Raw genomic sequence first — 16,540 nt, forward strand, 5'->3', positions numbered from 1 at the left:
CCACTCCAGCAGCATCAGACAGCAAGCTCCCCAGTTCCTTCAACAATTACCTACAAGCATGTAAACAAGTGTGTCAGACTACGCTGGTGAGTTCAAGGTTTTGTTAACGGGTTGAGTTACCAGATGTATGTTAATGCGATTCAATGTTGCGTTACAATGTTGCTCATGTTAGATACCCTAGGGAGTGTGCCCATGTGTATCCGGGGAGTGGGTACCCCTTAACGACCGATTGCTATGTTGCCTTCGTTAGATACCCTAGGGAGTGTGCCCATATGTATCCGAGGAGTGTGCCTCTAACAACCATAGCCATACCCAGATAATTAGTTCACGCCCGTCCTTACGGCCCGGTGTGAGGTTTCCCACCTAATAGCGCTATCAACTAATCACCCCCATTGCCCTCCAGGCAATAACAAAAACCGATTAAGTTATTTACCCAATGTTTCCCTTCCAAATGTTTACCAGTTGTCCCAAACCACCGGGACGCATGCTTGAGAAAATGCAATGAACTCACCTTGATTTGCTCGGCAGAATATTTCACTTGTTAATTTATTCAATACTCGCGACCTAGGAGAGTGTTTGGTAATGATCAGTTTTACAGTTTGTTTACACATAAATCACATCAGTGATTGTCACGTATGGCACGTATCACAGTTAAGCAACAATTCAAACAAGAACAATGATTATTCAAACAGTTGATCCAATAGTACACAGTATCGAGTAGCTCTATCAAGTTACAAGGCCTGATCCAATTAACAATCAGTCACGTGGCGTGAGATCTTACATTCTACACACACGTTACACAAGTAGCACCGCATAACAACATACAAGTTATTTGATTATGCCCTAGCATACACCATGATTTAATGTACTAAATGTCTCAAATCCCCCCCCCATATCTCTTATTACCCGAGTTCTACTTTAAATACAAATCAACCACACCCAACAGTGAATAGGGGGCCCAAGAGATGCACGGTTCAACTGGGCTAAGCCCCACTTCATCCCCTCGGCCCAGTTCGATTTATTTTGAACAGTTTGTTGAGTTGGGGTGACCCGATTTCATAAGCACACAAACCACAACTACCCTTTGATTCTTACCTATGACTTTTTATTATATACTTAACAATAATGGCCGACAAACTGTTGTTACATAACATGCAGGCATTTATGGCTACAGGAGTAATCACATGGTTTATTCTATTGTTTCATTTAGATTAACAGCCGCCCTCATTGGACCATAGTTCGGCCCAACCCTTGCGTGACAACACAGCCCCTATAACCTTTATCAAATACTTTTATTTAACTTGATGCATGGACCACCGATTATTCAACCAAAATAAATAGGTGTTGACTAGTATAACAACACTCACATGGCCGCCATCCCCTTTGACTAGATCAAACCACCAATACTCTATTATTGGGCCGATTCTCTTTACAAAACTGACAATCACCTTTTTAATTGTATTGGACCGAACCATCTATTCACGTTATTTTCACATAAATCACATTACTGTTTTAACTATTTTATTTCTCAAGCTAGCCGACACTTCTCTTAATGCATACTTGTCTCACAAATCATGTGATTGGACCAACTCTAAGGCTTACATGTCTTTATGTTATTTGACCAATTTGATTACTAGCATGCAAGTATACTCATGTGAACACACATTTATCAACAAAATCAACAAAACAATCATTAGTCTCATCATGTATGTCGGATCAGTCATATGGCACCAACGATTATATCTATTGGACCCTTTTTACGGTTCAATCATATCATCACAATTGTCGGCAGCATATACACACTCATCAAGGCTTATTATAATCATGTAATATAATCATGTAACATAGTAGCACAACTTGAATAACATAATTTACTAACCGGTAACTGATAGATCGGAATGTAGCTTGAATAAAGAGGGGGTCTCCTACGTCTGATGCGAATCGAGGAAGAGGGGTAGGGTTTGTTTACTGATGTCGAAATCAAGGAAGGAGAAGTGGGGGGTTTGTTTGAGTTTTAAACTGATCATGAAAACGAATTGGAGTATAATTCGTATTTGCTAAACCAAAACAGTAAAGGTCCAATTTATTAAGCTACTGGGCCCCGTAACTTGTTGAGCTAATTAACAAAAATAAAGTTGGGCTATCTAACAAGAATAAAGTTGCTAGCAAACAAGTTTGAGGCCGATCGTGATCATGGGCTCAAGCCCAAGTGATAATTACAATTAAGGGTTGGGGTTTTTGTCCTTGCCTTCACGAAATTGTCGCCCGATGCATATGCGGCCCGAATAAAAGCGTAACATTTTAACTCGTTTAGTTAAACCAGATTATAATAACACAAAACAAATAAGTTAGTTTCATCTAAACGAGGAACGTTGAATGATAGTCAGTTAGGATGACAGGATTTAACGGCGTTATCACAAAGCAGAATATTAACGCAAAGAAGAGGAATAATAAGGAGTTAAGGTCACACTATTCAGCGTTACTAACCTTAAGGGTTCGAGTTGTCACATCATCCCCAACTTGAAAGAAATTTCGTCCCGAAATTTGGCAAGTAAGCATTGAGGAGTGAAGTGAGGAAATCAAGATTGCTACGGATTTTGCTCAGGGGTGACATCATCCCCAACTTGAAGGAAATTTCGTCCCGAAATTTAGCAAACAGTCGCTGAGGAAGCTAGTTTTGTTAAGCGTTTTCGCGGGGTGTCACAACATCTCCTACTTGAAAGAATTTTCATCCCGAAAATTGATCTAAAACAATGGCTTGAAGTGAGTTCCGACGAACTCGATCCATAGATACTTTACAACGCCTGGGGGCCAATCTTGTGATCGGTGGAAATCATGGTATGATGGTTAGCGTTTTGTTATATCAGTTGCCAATCAAAGAAACAGGGAATTAATGAGGTTCGTACAAAGATTCGAGCGAAACAAGGGTCCATTAAACATCCGAAGGATTCGGCCAGCAAATTTGTTGTCAAGAAGTAATTTCCAGTAGTGGTGCATGGCGGTATGACACAACAGGGAGGTTCGTTACATTGCGGTCGCGCGAGTGTATCGTTTGTCCAAATTAGAGTTTGGTGGGTAAAGGTTAGTGTTGCAAAACGACAAACGCGTGTAACTGTGACTGCTTCACTTCTAGCGGCGATGACAAGTGAAAGTGATAAGGTTCGTCTACAGGGATGCGTGGGTATAGTTCTCCTAATCTCGTGTTCGTTCGGAAGTTCCATCTAGCGATGCCATCACATGGTTAGCTCTATTGAAACAAAGGTGCACTGGAGGCCCTTGTGATCGGTCTAATTGGTGCCTTCGGTACCGTCCAAGCAATGCCTCCCACTTAAATCCAATGACCACGGTTTCCGCCGGAGGTTGTAGGTCGTGCAGTTCCTCTCCGTAACACCATCATGGTATGTCGCTGGATCGTCGGCACCCTCGGATAGAAGCGATGCTTCGCGTGTCGTAGGGTTGGGTTTCAAAAGCTGTAAGGACGTTCTCCGATTTTATTTCTCAGGAATTCACAGCTCCCCGCTATGCTAAGGAGGTTGAAGTTGCGAAACCTTCGAAAATCCTATGATAAAGCTGTGATAGTATTTAGCAAACCTAAGGGATTTCTGTTTCCCGTAAGGAGTCTGAAATTGCATAAGGTCAATCTGAAATTCCGCCTAACGATGTGGAAGTAAACCAACTCACTCTTCAAGAGGCATGTCAGAAAATTCATGGATAAGTGGAAGACACTCGATCTTCCTTTCTTAAAGCGGCAAATCGGTGACAAGAGTTAGTATGGCAGGGTAGCCCTTCCGTAGACACTTCCGGGCTTTCATGACTGTGACAATGCCAACAATGGCACCACTACGATGATCTTAAACTGATAAGGATTCCCCACTGGGGAGAGGGAACGCACGATTTTCTTTTTGCAGAGAATTTTCTGCTTGGTACATAGATAACCAAGTCCATGTCAATGACTATGTCAAAACTTACAAGAGTATTGGGAAGTAGGTCAATGTCGAACACTTGACCCACGAGATCAAGTTTACAACCAAAAAGAACATGAGAAGCTTCTATCGATTTACTATCAGGTTAATACATAGACAGGGAAGATCCCCTCTTACATTCGTTAAGCCTCATTGGGATTTGCATGCACCACGCGTTATTATTATGTGTGCACCCATGATAATAAGGCGGTTTGCATGCTCCTCTCGATGCTTCTTAACTTATGTTTGAAGTTTCTCCCATCCCGATCAACACAAAATAAGCACTACCAACAAGATTAGAATTTACTAGATGCAAGTGTTATGTTACACTATCAATGTGTCATGATGCCTACCATGTCGTATCGTGCATGCTATAAATATAGTTACGTTTACTAGGCATATAAAGCATAAGCTAACGAGGAACGAACCTTGCAGTCTGAAGCTGAGTGTCATGGTCATCGTTTGAATCAATTCGGTTATAGTCTGGTTTTATGAAAACGTTTTAAAACCGAGTTCTCTATAACCAGTGGCTCTGATACCAAACTGTCACACCCCCAAATTACCACCTAGGGCGTGTCCCTAATGGAGGTGTAACGATTCAACAAAGAGCCACCAATCATATCAAACACAAGTTATAATGTAATAAAATACCCAATTGAAAGAAATGTATCGTTTGAAAGTTTAACCAAAACCAAAGTATTGAGCGGAAGCATAAATGTATAAGTGTGTAAATGTATCGAAACCACATCAATGTAATTGTTTATCATGACCACAACCACTCCAGCAGCATCAGACAGCAAGCTCCCCAGTTCCTTCAACAATTACCTACAAGCATGTAAACAAGTGTGTCAGACTACGCTGGTGAGTTCAAGGTTTTGTTAACGGGTTGAGTTACCAGATGTATGTTAATGCGATTCAATGTTGCGTTACAATGTTGCTCATGTTAGATACCCTAGGGAGTGTGCCCATGTGTATCCGGGGAGTGGGTACCCCTTAACGACCGATTGCTATGTTGCCTTCGTTAGATACCCTAGGGAGTGTGCCCATATGTATCCGAGGAGTGTGCCTCTAACAACCATAGCCATACCCAGATAATTAGTTCACGCCCGTCCTTACGGCCCGGTGTGAGGTTTCCCACCTAATAGCGCTATCAACTAATCACCCCCATTGCCCTCCAGGCAATAACCAAAACCGATTAAGTTATTTACCCAATGTTTCCCTTCCAAATGTTTACCAGTTGTCCCAAACCACCGGGACGCATGCTTGAGAAAATGCAATGAACTCACCTTGATTTGCTCGGCAGAATATTTCACTTGTTAATTTATTCAATACTCGCGACCTAGGAGAGTGTTTGGTAATGATCAGTTTTACAGTTTGTTTACACATAAATCACATCAGTGATTGTCACGTATGGCACGTATCACAGTTAAGCAACAATTCAAACAAGAACAATGATTATTCAAACAGTTGATCCAATAGTACACAGTATCGAGTAGCTCTATCAAGTTACAAGGCCTGATCCAATTAACAATCAGTCACGTGGCGTGAGATCTTACATTCTACACACACGTTACACAAGTAGCACCGCATAACAACATACAAGTTATTTGATTATGCCCTAGCATACACCATGATTTAATGTACTAAATGTCTCAAATCCCCCCCCCATATCTCTTATTACCCGAGTTCTACTTTAAATACAAATCAACCACACCCAACAGTGAATAGGGGGCCCAAGAGATGCACGGTTCAACTGGGCTAAGCCCCACTTCATCCCCTCGGCCCAGTTCGATTTATTTTGAACAGTTTGTTGAGTTGGGGTGACCCGATTTCATAAGCACACAAACCACAACTACCCTTTGATTCTTACCTACGACTTTTTATTATATACTTAACAATAATGGCCGACAAACTGTTGTTACATAACATGCAGGCATTTATGGCTACAGGAGTAATCACATGGTTTATTCTATTGTTTCATTTAGATTAACAGCCGCCCTCATTGGACCATAGTTCGGCCCAACCCTTGCGTGACAACACAGCCCCTATAACCTTTATCAAATACTTTTATTTAACTTGATGCATGGACCACCGATTATTCAACCAAAATAAATAGGTGTTGACTAGTATAACAACACTCACATGGCCGCCATCCCCTTTGACTAGATCAAACCACCAATACTCTATTATTGGACCGATTCTCTTTACAAAACTGACAATCACCTTTTTAATTGTATTGGACCGAACCATCTATTCACGTTATTTTCACATAAATCACATTACTGTTTTAACTATTTTATTTCTCAAGCTAGCCGACACTTCTCTTAATGCATACTTGTCTCACAAATCATGTGATTGGACCAACTCTAAGGCTTACATGTCTTTATGTTATTTGACCAATTTGATTACTAGCATGCAAGTATACTCATGTGAACACACATTTATCAACAAAATCAACAAAACAATCATTAGTCTCATCATGTATGTCGGATCAGTCATATGGCACCAACGATTATATCTATTGGACCCTTTTTACGGTTCAATCATATCATCACAATTGTCGGCAGCATATACACACTCATCAAGGCTTATTATAATCATGTAATATAATCATGTAACATAGTAGCACAACTTGAATAACATAATTTACTAACCGGTAACTGATAGATCGGAATGTAGCTTGAATAAAGAGGGGGTCTCCTACGTCTGATGCGAATCGAGGAAGAGGGGTAGGGTTTGTTTACTGATGTCGAAATCAAGGAAGGAGAAGTGGGGGGTTTGTTTGAGTTTTAAACTGATCATGAAAACGAATTGGAGTATAATTCGTATTTGCTAAACCAAAACAGTAAAGGTCCAATTTATTAAGCTACTGGGCCCCGTAACTTGTTGGGCTAATTAACAAAAATAAAGTTGGGCTATCTAACAAGAATAAAGTTGCTAGCAAACAAGTTTGAGGCCGATCGTGATCATGGGCTCAAGCCCAAGTGATAATTACAATTAAGGGTTGGGGTTTTTGTCCTTGCCTTCACGAAATTGTCGCCCGATGCATATGCGGCCCGAATAAAAGCGTAACATTTTAACTCGTTTAGTTAAACCAGATTATAATAACACAAAACAAATAAGTTAGTTTCATCTAAACGAGGAACGTTGAATGATAGTCAGTTAGGATGACAGGATTTAACGGCGTTATCACAAAGCAGAATATTAACGCAAAGAAGAGGAATAATAAGGAGTTAAGGTCACACTATTCAGCGTTACTAACCTTAAGGGTTCGAGTTGTCACAACTTATGAAGAAATGAGTTGAGCCACTGTTTCCTTCATCCCAAACAGCCCCATAAACGATACAGAGTGAACTAACCGAGCAACTACCATCACTAATCACCATTGTCTTGCGTCCGTAGTTCGTCTACGCTGCCTAAAGACGACACAACCATCTGAAAATATACTACCATAGTTTCAATCAAAGCACGTTAATAACCATTGTTTTCCAACATCATATAAAATAAAATAAATTAAGAAAACAAAAATAGTGAATATTATAATTAATGAAAAATAATGGTAACCACATTGTAGTATACAAAAGTACTAAACAATTAATAGAGTTAATATTAACCCATGACAATGGCATGCATAATACATGTCATAAATTATTAATAAATTCTATCTACACATGGAAAAAACGTTACATGAAAGAACATAGAAAGCCTATATCAAAGTATATAATTAAGTTTTTTCTTTCATACATGGTGTATAGTTTTTTGAGGTATGTTATAATAACCCTATTTTTTGTAACTAATACTTATATACTAATAAAAGTAAAAAAAAAAAGGAAAGGGTTATAATGGCCAAATAAAGCGTAACATTGTTTTTTAAGTCACAATCTGGTTGAAAGTTTAGTTTTATTCAAAGGTGATAATTTTGTGACATGTGCTTTGTCCATTAATCTGATGTGGCACAAAAACCACATATTGTCCCTAAATCATCAATAATTACTTTAGTATGTTGTATACATGATTACAAAATTGTTACTTGCCGTGAGATTTGTTCATTATTTATGCCCTCAACAATAGCTTTTTACCATCTAATCGATTATTTATGGGATTGTTAAATGAAAAAAAAATGTTTACATACAATTGAAAGGTGTAAACAATTCAAAGACTCGTTTCTTCACTACATTACTCGCCACCGTCTTCATCCTTGTAGTTGGGGTTCCTATAATCACGGATGTTAGAAACATGCTCTCATGTAGAATCAAAACCTGACACATAACGGATGATCATAAATGAATGCTCAAATGTTTACACCTGTAACTCTTTCTATGACTCGTTTAGCAACCACTTGTGCTTTTGGTTCTCCAACATCATCAAGTCCGGAATTGAATAAATACTTCATATAAAGTCCAAAACCTGCAGTTCAAAAGAATTATTTACTGCCTACTTCAGACACAAACACCTATTTTGAGCAATAACATGGCAAAATTTACCGCAAAAATCAATAGCAATGGTCAACCCGTTGTTAGAGCCATGACTATACTCCTGCACAGTTCTTATCAAACCATTTAGAGCCAAATGAAGCCAAATGATGTTAAGTATATCCAAATTAGAGACTTACAATTCAGAGATAATCGGCAGCGTAAGATGAAAATCACCCTCGGAAACATGATCGTCTCCAGACCTCTTCATCCCTGTAAAAACAAAACGACACCTAGTTAAATAAACCTGGCTTTTTTTTGCTAACCAAGTATTTTATTCAATCACCAAAAATTGTACACATAATGTTTCTAGCCAGTGACTAACAACAAACATTCACCCAAACCTCATACTGTAACAACTCCACACCCAGTACATCAGATAGAAAGAACAACAAATAAACAAAATTTTAAACCTACTTTAGCCAAGAAGCTTAGCCTTTTCCACTTTAAGCTTTAAAATTCGTTCAACAACTTGTGTATTATCTTTGCTAGAAGCACGAGTCACATAAGAACGATAAATTTCCTCCCGCAAAGCTCAATTGTTAACATGTTGTATTAGGAATGAGCGAGGTACTAACCGGTACCGAAAATCCCCAACAACGGTTACCGGTAACGACAATACATGGTACGATACGTGTCGGTACCGGTACAATACCGATATTTGAAAGTAAAAACCGGTACCGTACCAGACCGACAATGAAAACGTCAAAAGAAGGTACCGAATCGGCACCTTAAATATTCCGGTTCAGTGAACACAGTAACATCAAAAATGAAAACTGAAGATTAGACAGAAAAACTTTTATCCAATATAATCAAAATATTCCTAAATATTTAAAGACAAATCAAACCCCAACAGTAAAGACTAACAGACAGCAGAACAATCAAAAACTCCCTAAAATCCAACCCCCTAATTTCATCAATCTACACAACAAAAGCAATTGCATAAAGAAACACAAAGATTCTTGACTAAAACACAACCAAATATGTAGATAAAAATCAAAACTTTAAAACAAAAGCAATAATTTTTTTAAAGAAATAGAAGCTGAAAAAAAAACACAAAAATACCTCATGATATTGAGTCTAAGATGAGCTCTAAGCTCAATAAAAAGCTCTTGCATCTGACCCAAATCAGCAGCGTTACCATGAGAGAACAAAAGGGTGAATTTACCAAAAGGGTGTTTCAAGAAAGTAGCAACAATCTTGTTTTCAACTTTGGTATCAAGAACATGAAGAAATATTAGAATGTATGATAAAACGAAGAAATCATAAAAACATACCTGTTCTTCAGATTGATGAAGAGTTATAAAAAAATTATCGAATGAACAATATCACCCGCGAACTTCGCGGGTCGGACCATTTAAATGATGTAAACAATGGTTGAACAATATACATAGGCTGTACCATTTAAATGGTAGCAATTTTCTCTGCTTATCACATACTATATTCATCAGGAGAAGCATGATAGTCATAGCTTGTAGCAATAAACAGGCCACTTGTAGTACGCCCGAAGTTGGTTCCTTCATGACGTTGTTACAAAAATTAAATAAACAAATAAAGTTAAATGCAATATCATCCAGTGACGGGGAATTAAAAAGAATTCATAAAAAAGGTACGAAAGAAGATATTTGTGGTTGTCTTACTCTTGGCTGTCTCACTTATTTGAAATGCCCAGATCTCTCGTTAGACTGCACTAAGAAAGTAAAAGAGCTATAAGACTATAAAACTCAAAGTCCACCTCATGTTCTTGCCTAAAAAAGTTCGTAGCATCTCTAATTTTACATATATTCGGGTTGGATTTAGGGCTCTAATCCAAACATCTATGCTTGGATCCATACCTTCAATCCTGAATCAACGTTATTTAACAACAATATTAGTAATAAAATTTTGGAGATCATATATAAATAGAGAGAGTTGACTTTGCGAGTCAACCAAAGTAACAATTTTGACTTTTAAAACTTACAAAGTCTAAGCAAGTCGATAATAACACGTTCTTAACCCCCTTCGTCAACAGCTAATTCATTACGTCTCCTTTCTTGTCCAATATTTGTTTTCTTTTTTTACCTTTATAAACAAACACAAATCTTATCAATCATCTCTTCATAGAAAATAATTCAAATAAAACATACGAATAATTGATTAGAAGTTGATTGTAAAGCTAACAACTTTAAAGTGCCCTCTCACGAATTTTGCCACTAATAATAGGTGATGAAATGTATTTTGCCACATTCGTCACTGCCGTACACATCTAAATTGTCTGCAATTAGGGGATAATAGAGCTAAGTAGAAAACCCAAATAACGGAACCCAAACAAAAACCAATGGTTAGGTTTTCGGAATTTTAATAACCGAAAATTTTGGTTCAGTTCATGTGTGATAAAAGGTCCATAAGTTAATATACTTTTTAAGAGTTTGGCTGACGCAGTTAGCTCCCGAACCTTTTTTTTAGCTACGCCGACCTGGCCCTTCTTTTGTAATGCTTAATCTAAATAGAGATGATATATATATAGTATCATGAAAACCGAAAAAAAAAACTTACCGGGTTTGCCTCCATTTAGTATATCGCCTTCTTCGGGATCGAGCCCATAAATCTAATAAAAATACAAATTTTGATGAATCTTAAGAACAACCAGCAAGCATCTAAATCAAGATTGTGAGTTATGTTCAATATAGTAGAAAAACTTTACGTTAACATTATGTTTTTTTAACTTAAGATACTGTCCAACGCCAGATACAGTGCCTCTGCTAGCTGTACCGTCCTATCAGCTCAAAATGCACCTATATTCGTTATCACATAATATCAAATTTACAATAATCATCTTACTTTTTCATTAAATAACAAATTGCACAAAACGATATTGGCGGGTCAACCCAACCCACACTAAAAGAAACCCATTTCTAACTTGAAACTATCAAGTTAAAGATGATGAAAGTTACCTTAGTGTTTGCAGTGTTTGAAAACAGTTGAATCATGGAAGTGTCGGGTGTTTTTTTTTCAAAGGAGCGTATGTCACCATATTGTACCCTTTTAAAGCAGCCATGGATGCCATAAGTACTCTGGAACTTCTCAAGTTCGATTTAAAGCCCTTTACAGGTAATAACAAATCAAGTTTGATTAATTAACAAAAAGATAAATCCAAAACAGACTAAAAAAGATATTTTTAAATGCAGAAAAACAAAAGATAAATCCGAAAAACAAAAAAAGATAAATCCAAAACCCACCAAAACATCATCTTGAACTATAAAATTTTCGATCTATCTACACAGAAGATAAGAACAATGAAATACCATAAAAAATTATCAAAAACCATCATTTTGAAGTCTGTTTTTATACTCAAATATCATAATCTTCAAATACTTAAAAAAAACTTAGTCGATCTTGAACTATATAATATCACAAAATAAAGAAAGAACATATGCAAAATACATTAAAAGATACCTGAATCAATAATGAAGTGGGGAGATTAAAAAAATGCTTTATAGGTCTATTGGTTGTTTAAAAAGTTGGATTAATTAACTTATAGATGAAAAAAATATGTTCAAAATTTTGTATTACTATAAAACTAAAAAACACCTCCTTCACAACATCAACGACCATAATTAAAAAAAAATCCCATTAAGCTAAGTTATTCGATAATATGCATTAACATCAATCATTTTACAATGGTATAAAGGGGTTATCTTAGCACATACACCCTCTATTAGAAGGAACTTCTGAAGTCAAATCTTGCACTCTTAATTTAAACTTCAATATACAGATTAAGTTGGAAGTCTGACCAAATCTTTTGCAATTTCAGTAATCGTAATAAAACTTTGTATGTTTTAAAAACCTATGGTTCAGTTCTAAACAGAGTTAAATGTATATGCACATCTAACGCACCATTTAAAGATTGGCTGTGATCTAATTGTTAAACACAAAATTAAAAGACCATCCAATCCATTCACATATTAGCTATAGAGGCGTCATTTCGGGCTGTTAAAAAATCACAAAAAAGCGAACAATATTAGGAAAAAACTAAAAGAGACATGTCAATGGGTAGAATGCGACAAACAGGTCTAAATGACTCAACCATCATAAAAAAAAAAGATAGTTTCACCCAACCAGATCTACATATAGCCAACAAAATCTATAGAAAATAATGGATTACCTGTTTAGAAAGCACAATTGTAGCATCTAAGTGAGCAAACGTTGTCGCAGAACAATGGCAAATCATCAGGAAGCATAGCTTTCAATCATCCATCACTAAAAGTAAAAAAATTCTAATGTAATTAATTTAGCTTCCAACGCACCAGACCAAATATAAATCAGAAAAGGTTAATATCAATAGAAACCTTAAACGATAAAAAATAAAAGCCTAACTATTAAAATATACATATCTAATGACAAATGATTGAAGATAATTGTGAACAAAGGCAGATGAATTTTTTGGGTAAAAAATGAAAACGTAACTGGTACATCATCAATCTGTTCAGATCAATGGACAAAGAAAAGGGTGTTCAGATCGATTTGAATAATTGATTGTCGTATAAGGGTATGAAAGTAAGGCAAATATATCTGGTATTTGGCGCCAAAATCGATAATTGGAAAATGGTCGTTTCACACATCATAAAGTAAAATATTGTCGTCCAAATATCCAACTATTTCCTTTAAAAAGAAGAAAGGCGGTTTTGGTACCTGGCGCAGAAGCACACGACGCCATTTGAAGTAGTTATTGTTTCTTTCTCTCCAATGAAACCAAAAACTGTAAGTAATCAAAACTAAACAATCAGAGTGTAAGAAATTGAACAGAGTTTATGTGTATGATTAGGTGGTAGGAAGAGTAAAACTATGATGACCTGCCAAACATACTAAAAAAACATAAGTTCATGTCAAATTACCAATTATCGATAGACTGGAAGAGTATAAGTTCAAATCCTCTTGCCTATAATCAAGAAAAACAAACGTTGGTACAAAAAACTAAATATCCGTAGGACTGGAAAAAGACTTCGAGTCAAGCTCTCCAACCTATTAATTATACATAACGAAGAGCCATAGCATTTTACAAACTAAATAAAAGATCAATACCATACTATGTGTTGTTACTACTGGTTTTCGAACCTGATTTCCGCCACAAAACCGATTAATAATTAGCAACCAAACCGATTAATATCCAAATCGGTACTAATGAGTACTAAACCCTAATTTCATGTTCTTCAAAACCCTTACATATATATGTAACATAAACGAACAGAAGAATCTAATCATATGAAAATGAAGCCCTAATTGAAGAAATAAAAAAAAACGAACCTAATGCTTACATTTGCAGAACATTCCGAATGAAAGAAGATGATGATTATACTTGAATTTTTTTATTCAATGAGGAGTTGAAAATAGGGTTTTGATCCTTAGAGACGGCAGCCGAAGGAGTTGAAAATGTTCAAAACACTACTTTCAGATGAAATTGCGACATCAAATCTACATAACCAATCTTAAAAAGCTAACTTGAGACACCATTGTTGCTTTGCTGAAGAAAATGCGTATGCACAGATAGGGTTTAGAGGGAGAAGTTATAGACGAATGAGTTCTGATTGAATAGAATTAAGAAAGCAACAGGAAGAACAGGAAGAACAACTTTAGTTTCTAGGGTTTGCAGAGAATATTGAAGCGTGAGAAAGAAGATGAGTCGATACAAAGGATTAGATAGAAGGAAGAGTAAGAAAAAAGGAATATAAAGTACCCATATATCCGACCCGACAACAGCCGGATCCCGCGTCCAAATTGTGATTGTAGAACCAAAATGTGATTTCCCTCCTAAACTACATTGCCACATCAGCCAAGATGGCCAAATACAAATGCCACCTAGCCCAAATCCATCTCATTTATATATATACTAGGTTATCACCCGTGAATACTCACGGGTTGTTAATCTATCTTTAAAAACAAATAAAGTATATATATATATGTTGAGTAACTAAAATTTGTGTGATGAATAAGGTGTATAAATAAATTAGATGTGTATACTTCTGATATAAATGATTCATGTTAGTTAAGAGAAAGGGACTGTATGAATCAAATTATAATGGCAATATGAATTGACAATACTAAAAAAACAAAAGCATTGTACCACAAACATAAATAAAGGGGGATCGAAAAGTAAATGTAAGATATAAGTTTTTTCGTTTTTTACATAAACAATGAAAGTCTATTACTGTAGCACTTATGATTGCTGGAGTTTCGTAACCAATAACTTGGAATTCGTTTTAGACCAGTTGAAAAAACAATCGTCACCTAAGGAAATATGTTCAGCTTCAAGTATATCAGGCCATCCAACAACACCGTACCTATGGTTGATAAAATATGGAAAGAATTGTTAGTAATACAAATAAAAATAGGGTAAAAGATGTATTATAAATTTGATAATAAATTGATTGACAAACCTTATTTGACCATCAATATTGAGTGTATGAAGATTCTTAACCCAAGTATTTCCTTTAATAACTTTGATCTTTACTTCAGACAACTCATTTAAACCACTTAAGTCAGTAATCAATTTCGGAAGAATCTACATTTTGTAAAAACATTTAAAATATGAAAATATTATTAAATGAAAAACACTAAAAATTAATAAAAAACAAACTGAAAAAAATCATAGTATCATACCAATTCATTAGTTACTTTCATGACAAAAAAAGGATAGTTATGATCGTCACTAACTTGTCGATAACCTTCCACATTGCTAATATGTTCATATTCTGGCTCAATCAAAGGAGTGTTGTTTAACAAAACTTGACGACCGTGTTTATTGAATATGGTAATATTAAAATGTTTCACGTCGTTTATTTTAAAACACAAAATATCACCAGGATTTAACCTAAGATCTTCAATAAATTTAAACCAACCATCAGTAAAACAGTAATTTAGACCTATCTTTCTAATACGGACTTCCCATTTATGATTCTCCGATACGTTAAGTATAACCTTGTTATCCGGTAAAGGATAATCATAATGTTTAGAAAGAAAAGTATCTGGTAGAACCTGTAAAATTGAATTATTACAAATTGATGAGTATTATGTTTTCCATAAGTTGAGAAAAAAAAGTATAAACATATATAATAAATTTACGTACCATTGGAGTTTTTAAAGGATTTTGAATAATTTTACAAAACGGTTTCCCCCACTCTTGATTTGGATCATGACAGAAGAGCTTGAACTTAAAAGTATGATTACCAAGATAGTTAAAAATAATAAAGAAATATCCATGGCCAAAGTAGTTTAAAACCTCAGACCATCCATCGGTAAAGTAGAATACATCTTCTATTAATTTGATAACAACACTCCATGAATGCGTTTCATCAAATTTAAGAGTAACTGTTGAGGATTGTAACTTATTCATCCATATAAATCGACTCATACTTATAGGTATTGCTTGAAAACCAAAAGAAGTAACGGAAATTTTATTTCAAATAAAAGATAAAACAATACGAATGATTAGTTTAAAAACAAAAAATAATGAAAGTTATGCACCTGTTGAATTGAAAGCGGATCAAGTATAGTTATGATAAAATACGGACCATGCCGATACATTTTAATGCAAAGACGAAAATTCAGAGAGATCACTAACAATCAAATAGCACAAGAGCACATACAATGAAAGAAAAAACAATGAGTATCTATTTATAAGAGAAAATTTCAACATTATAATTAAAAATACAATAGATTCAGAAGTTGTTGAAACTATTTATGTAAATTATTATTCAGCTTAATCTTCCCAAAAAAATACACGAAATTAATGTAAATGGGTAATAAAAATCTAAGTTATTTTAATAATGTTGGTATTAATAAAAAAATTAACAGATTTATAAAATCTGGTTACTAAATAGTAAATATCTATTTATGTATAATATTTAATTAAAAAATGACTGAAAAAAAACCTTAAAGTAATATAATATAAGAAACCGATATATACAAAATTAAAATATCAATATTTAAATATTAAATTTAAAAAACCTAATGCAATTATCATACATCAACTGACAACTGCTTGTATAGGCTTACCATCTTCAATCAAAAGTCACAAGGATCAAGAAAGTTGCAAACGGCGGTGGAAGAAGAAAAATTGGTAAAGTTACT

The 16,540-nt window shown here is 35.4% G+C and overlaps 1 protein-coding gene across 31 annotated transcripts; it reads right to left on the reverse strand.

Annotated features, from left to right (window-relative positions):
* Positions 1 to 7,239: 7,239 nt before the first annotated feature.
* Positions 7,240 to 14,110, reverse strand: LOC110941806. Of its 31 annotated transcripts, XR_004893464.1 has the most exons (17): positions 13,729 to 14,110; positions 13,309 to 13,352; positions 13,106 to 13,172; positions 12,579 to 12,673; positions 11,368 to 11,516; positions 11,118 to 11,208; positions 10,970 to 11,021; positions 10,598 to 10,688; positions 10,395 to 10,495; positions 10,270 to 10,277; positions 10,075 to 10,119; positions 9,836 to 9,951; positions 9,500 to 9,644; positions 8,575 to 8,647; positions 8,447 to 8,498; positions 8,268 to 8,369; positions 7,932 to 8,175 (listed from the first exon to the last, which is right to left on the reverse strand). XR_004893464.1 is itself a non-coding variant. In XM_022183476.2 (7 exons), exons 3-7 carry the CDS (start codon positions 8,643 to 8,645, stop codon positions 7,342 to 7,344), a joined length of 372 nt encoding a protein of 123 aa, XP_022039168.1. In that variant the 5' UTR covers positions 8,646 to 8,647; positions 9,500 to 9,951; positions 10,075 to 10,207; the 3' UTR covers positions 7,240 to 7,341. The 31 variants fall into 31 exon arrangements, 2 of the variants coding, with proteins under 2 accessions (XP_022039168.1, XP_022039167.1); XR_002594434.2 differs by having other exon boundaries at positions 9,500 to 9,951; XR_002594441.2 differs by having other exon boundaries at positions 9,500 to 9,552; positions 9,836 to 10,119.
* Positions 14,111 to 16,540: the final 2,430 nt, after the last annotated feature.

Source organism: Helianthus annuus, chromosome 5, assembly GCF_002127325.2.
Source record: "Helianthus annuus cultivar XRQ/B chromosome 5, HanXRQr2.0-SUNRISE, whole genome shotgun sequence".
Classification (NCBI taxonomy): domain Eukaryota; kingdom Viridiplantae; phylum Streptophyta; class Magnoliopsida; order Asterales; family Asteraceae; genus Helianthus; species Helianthus annuus.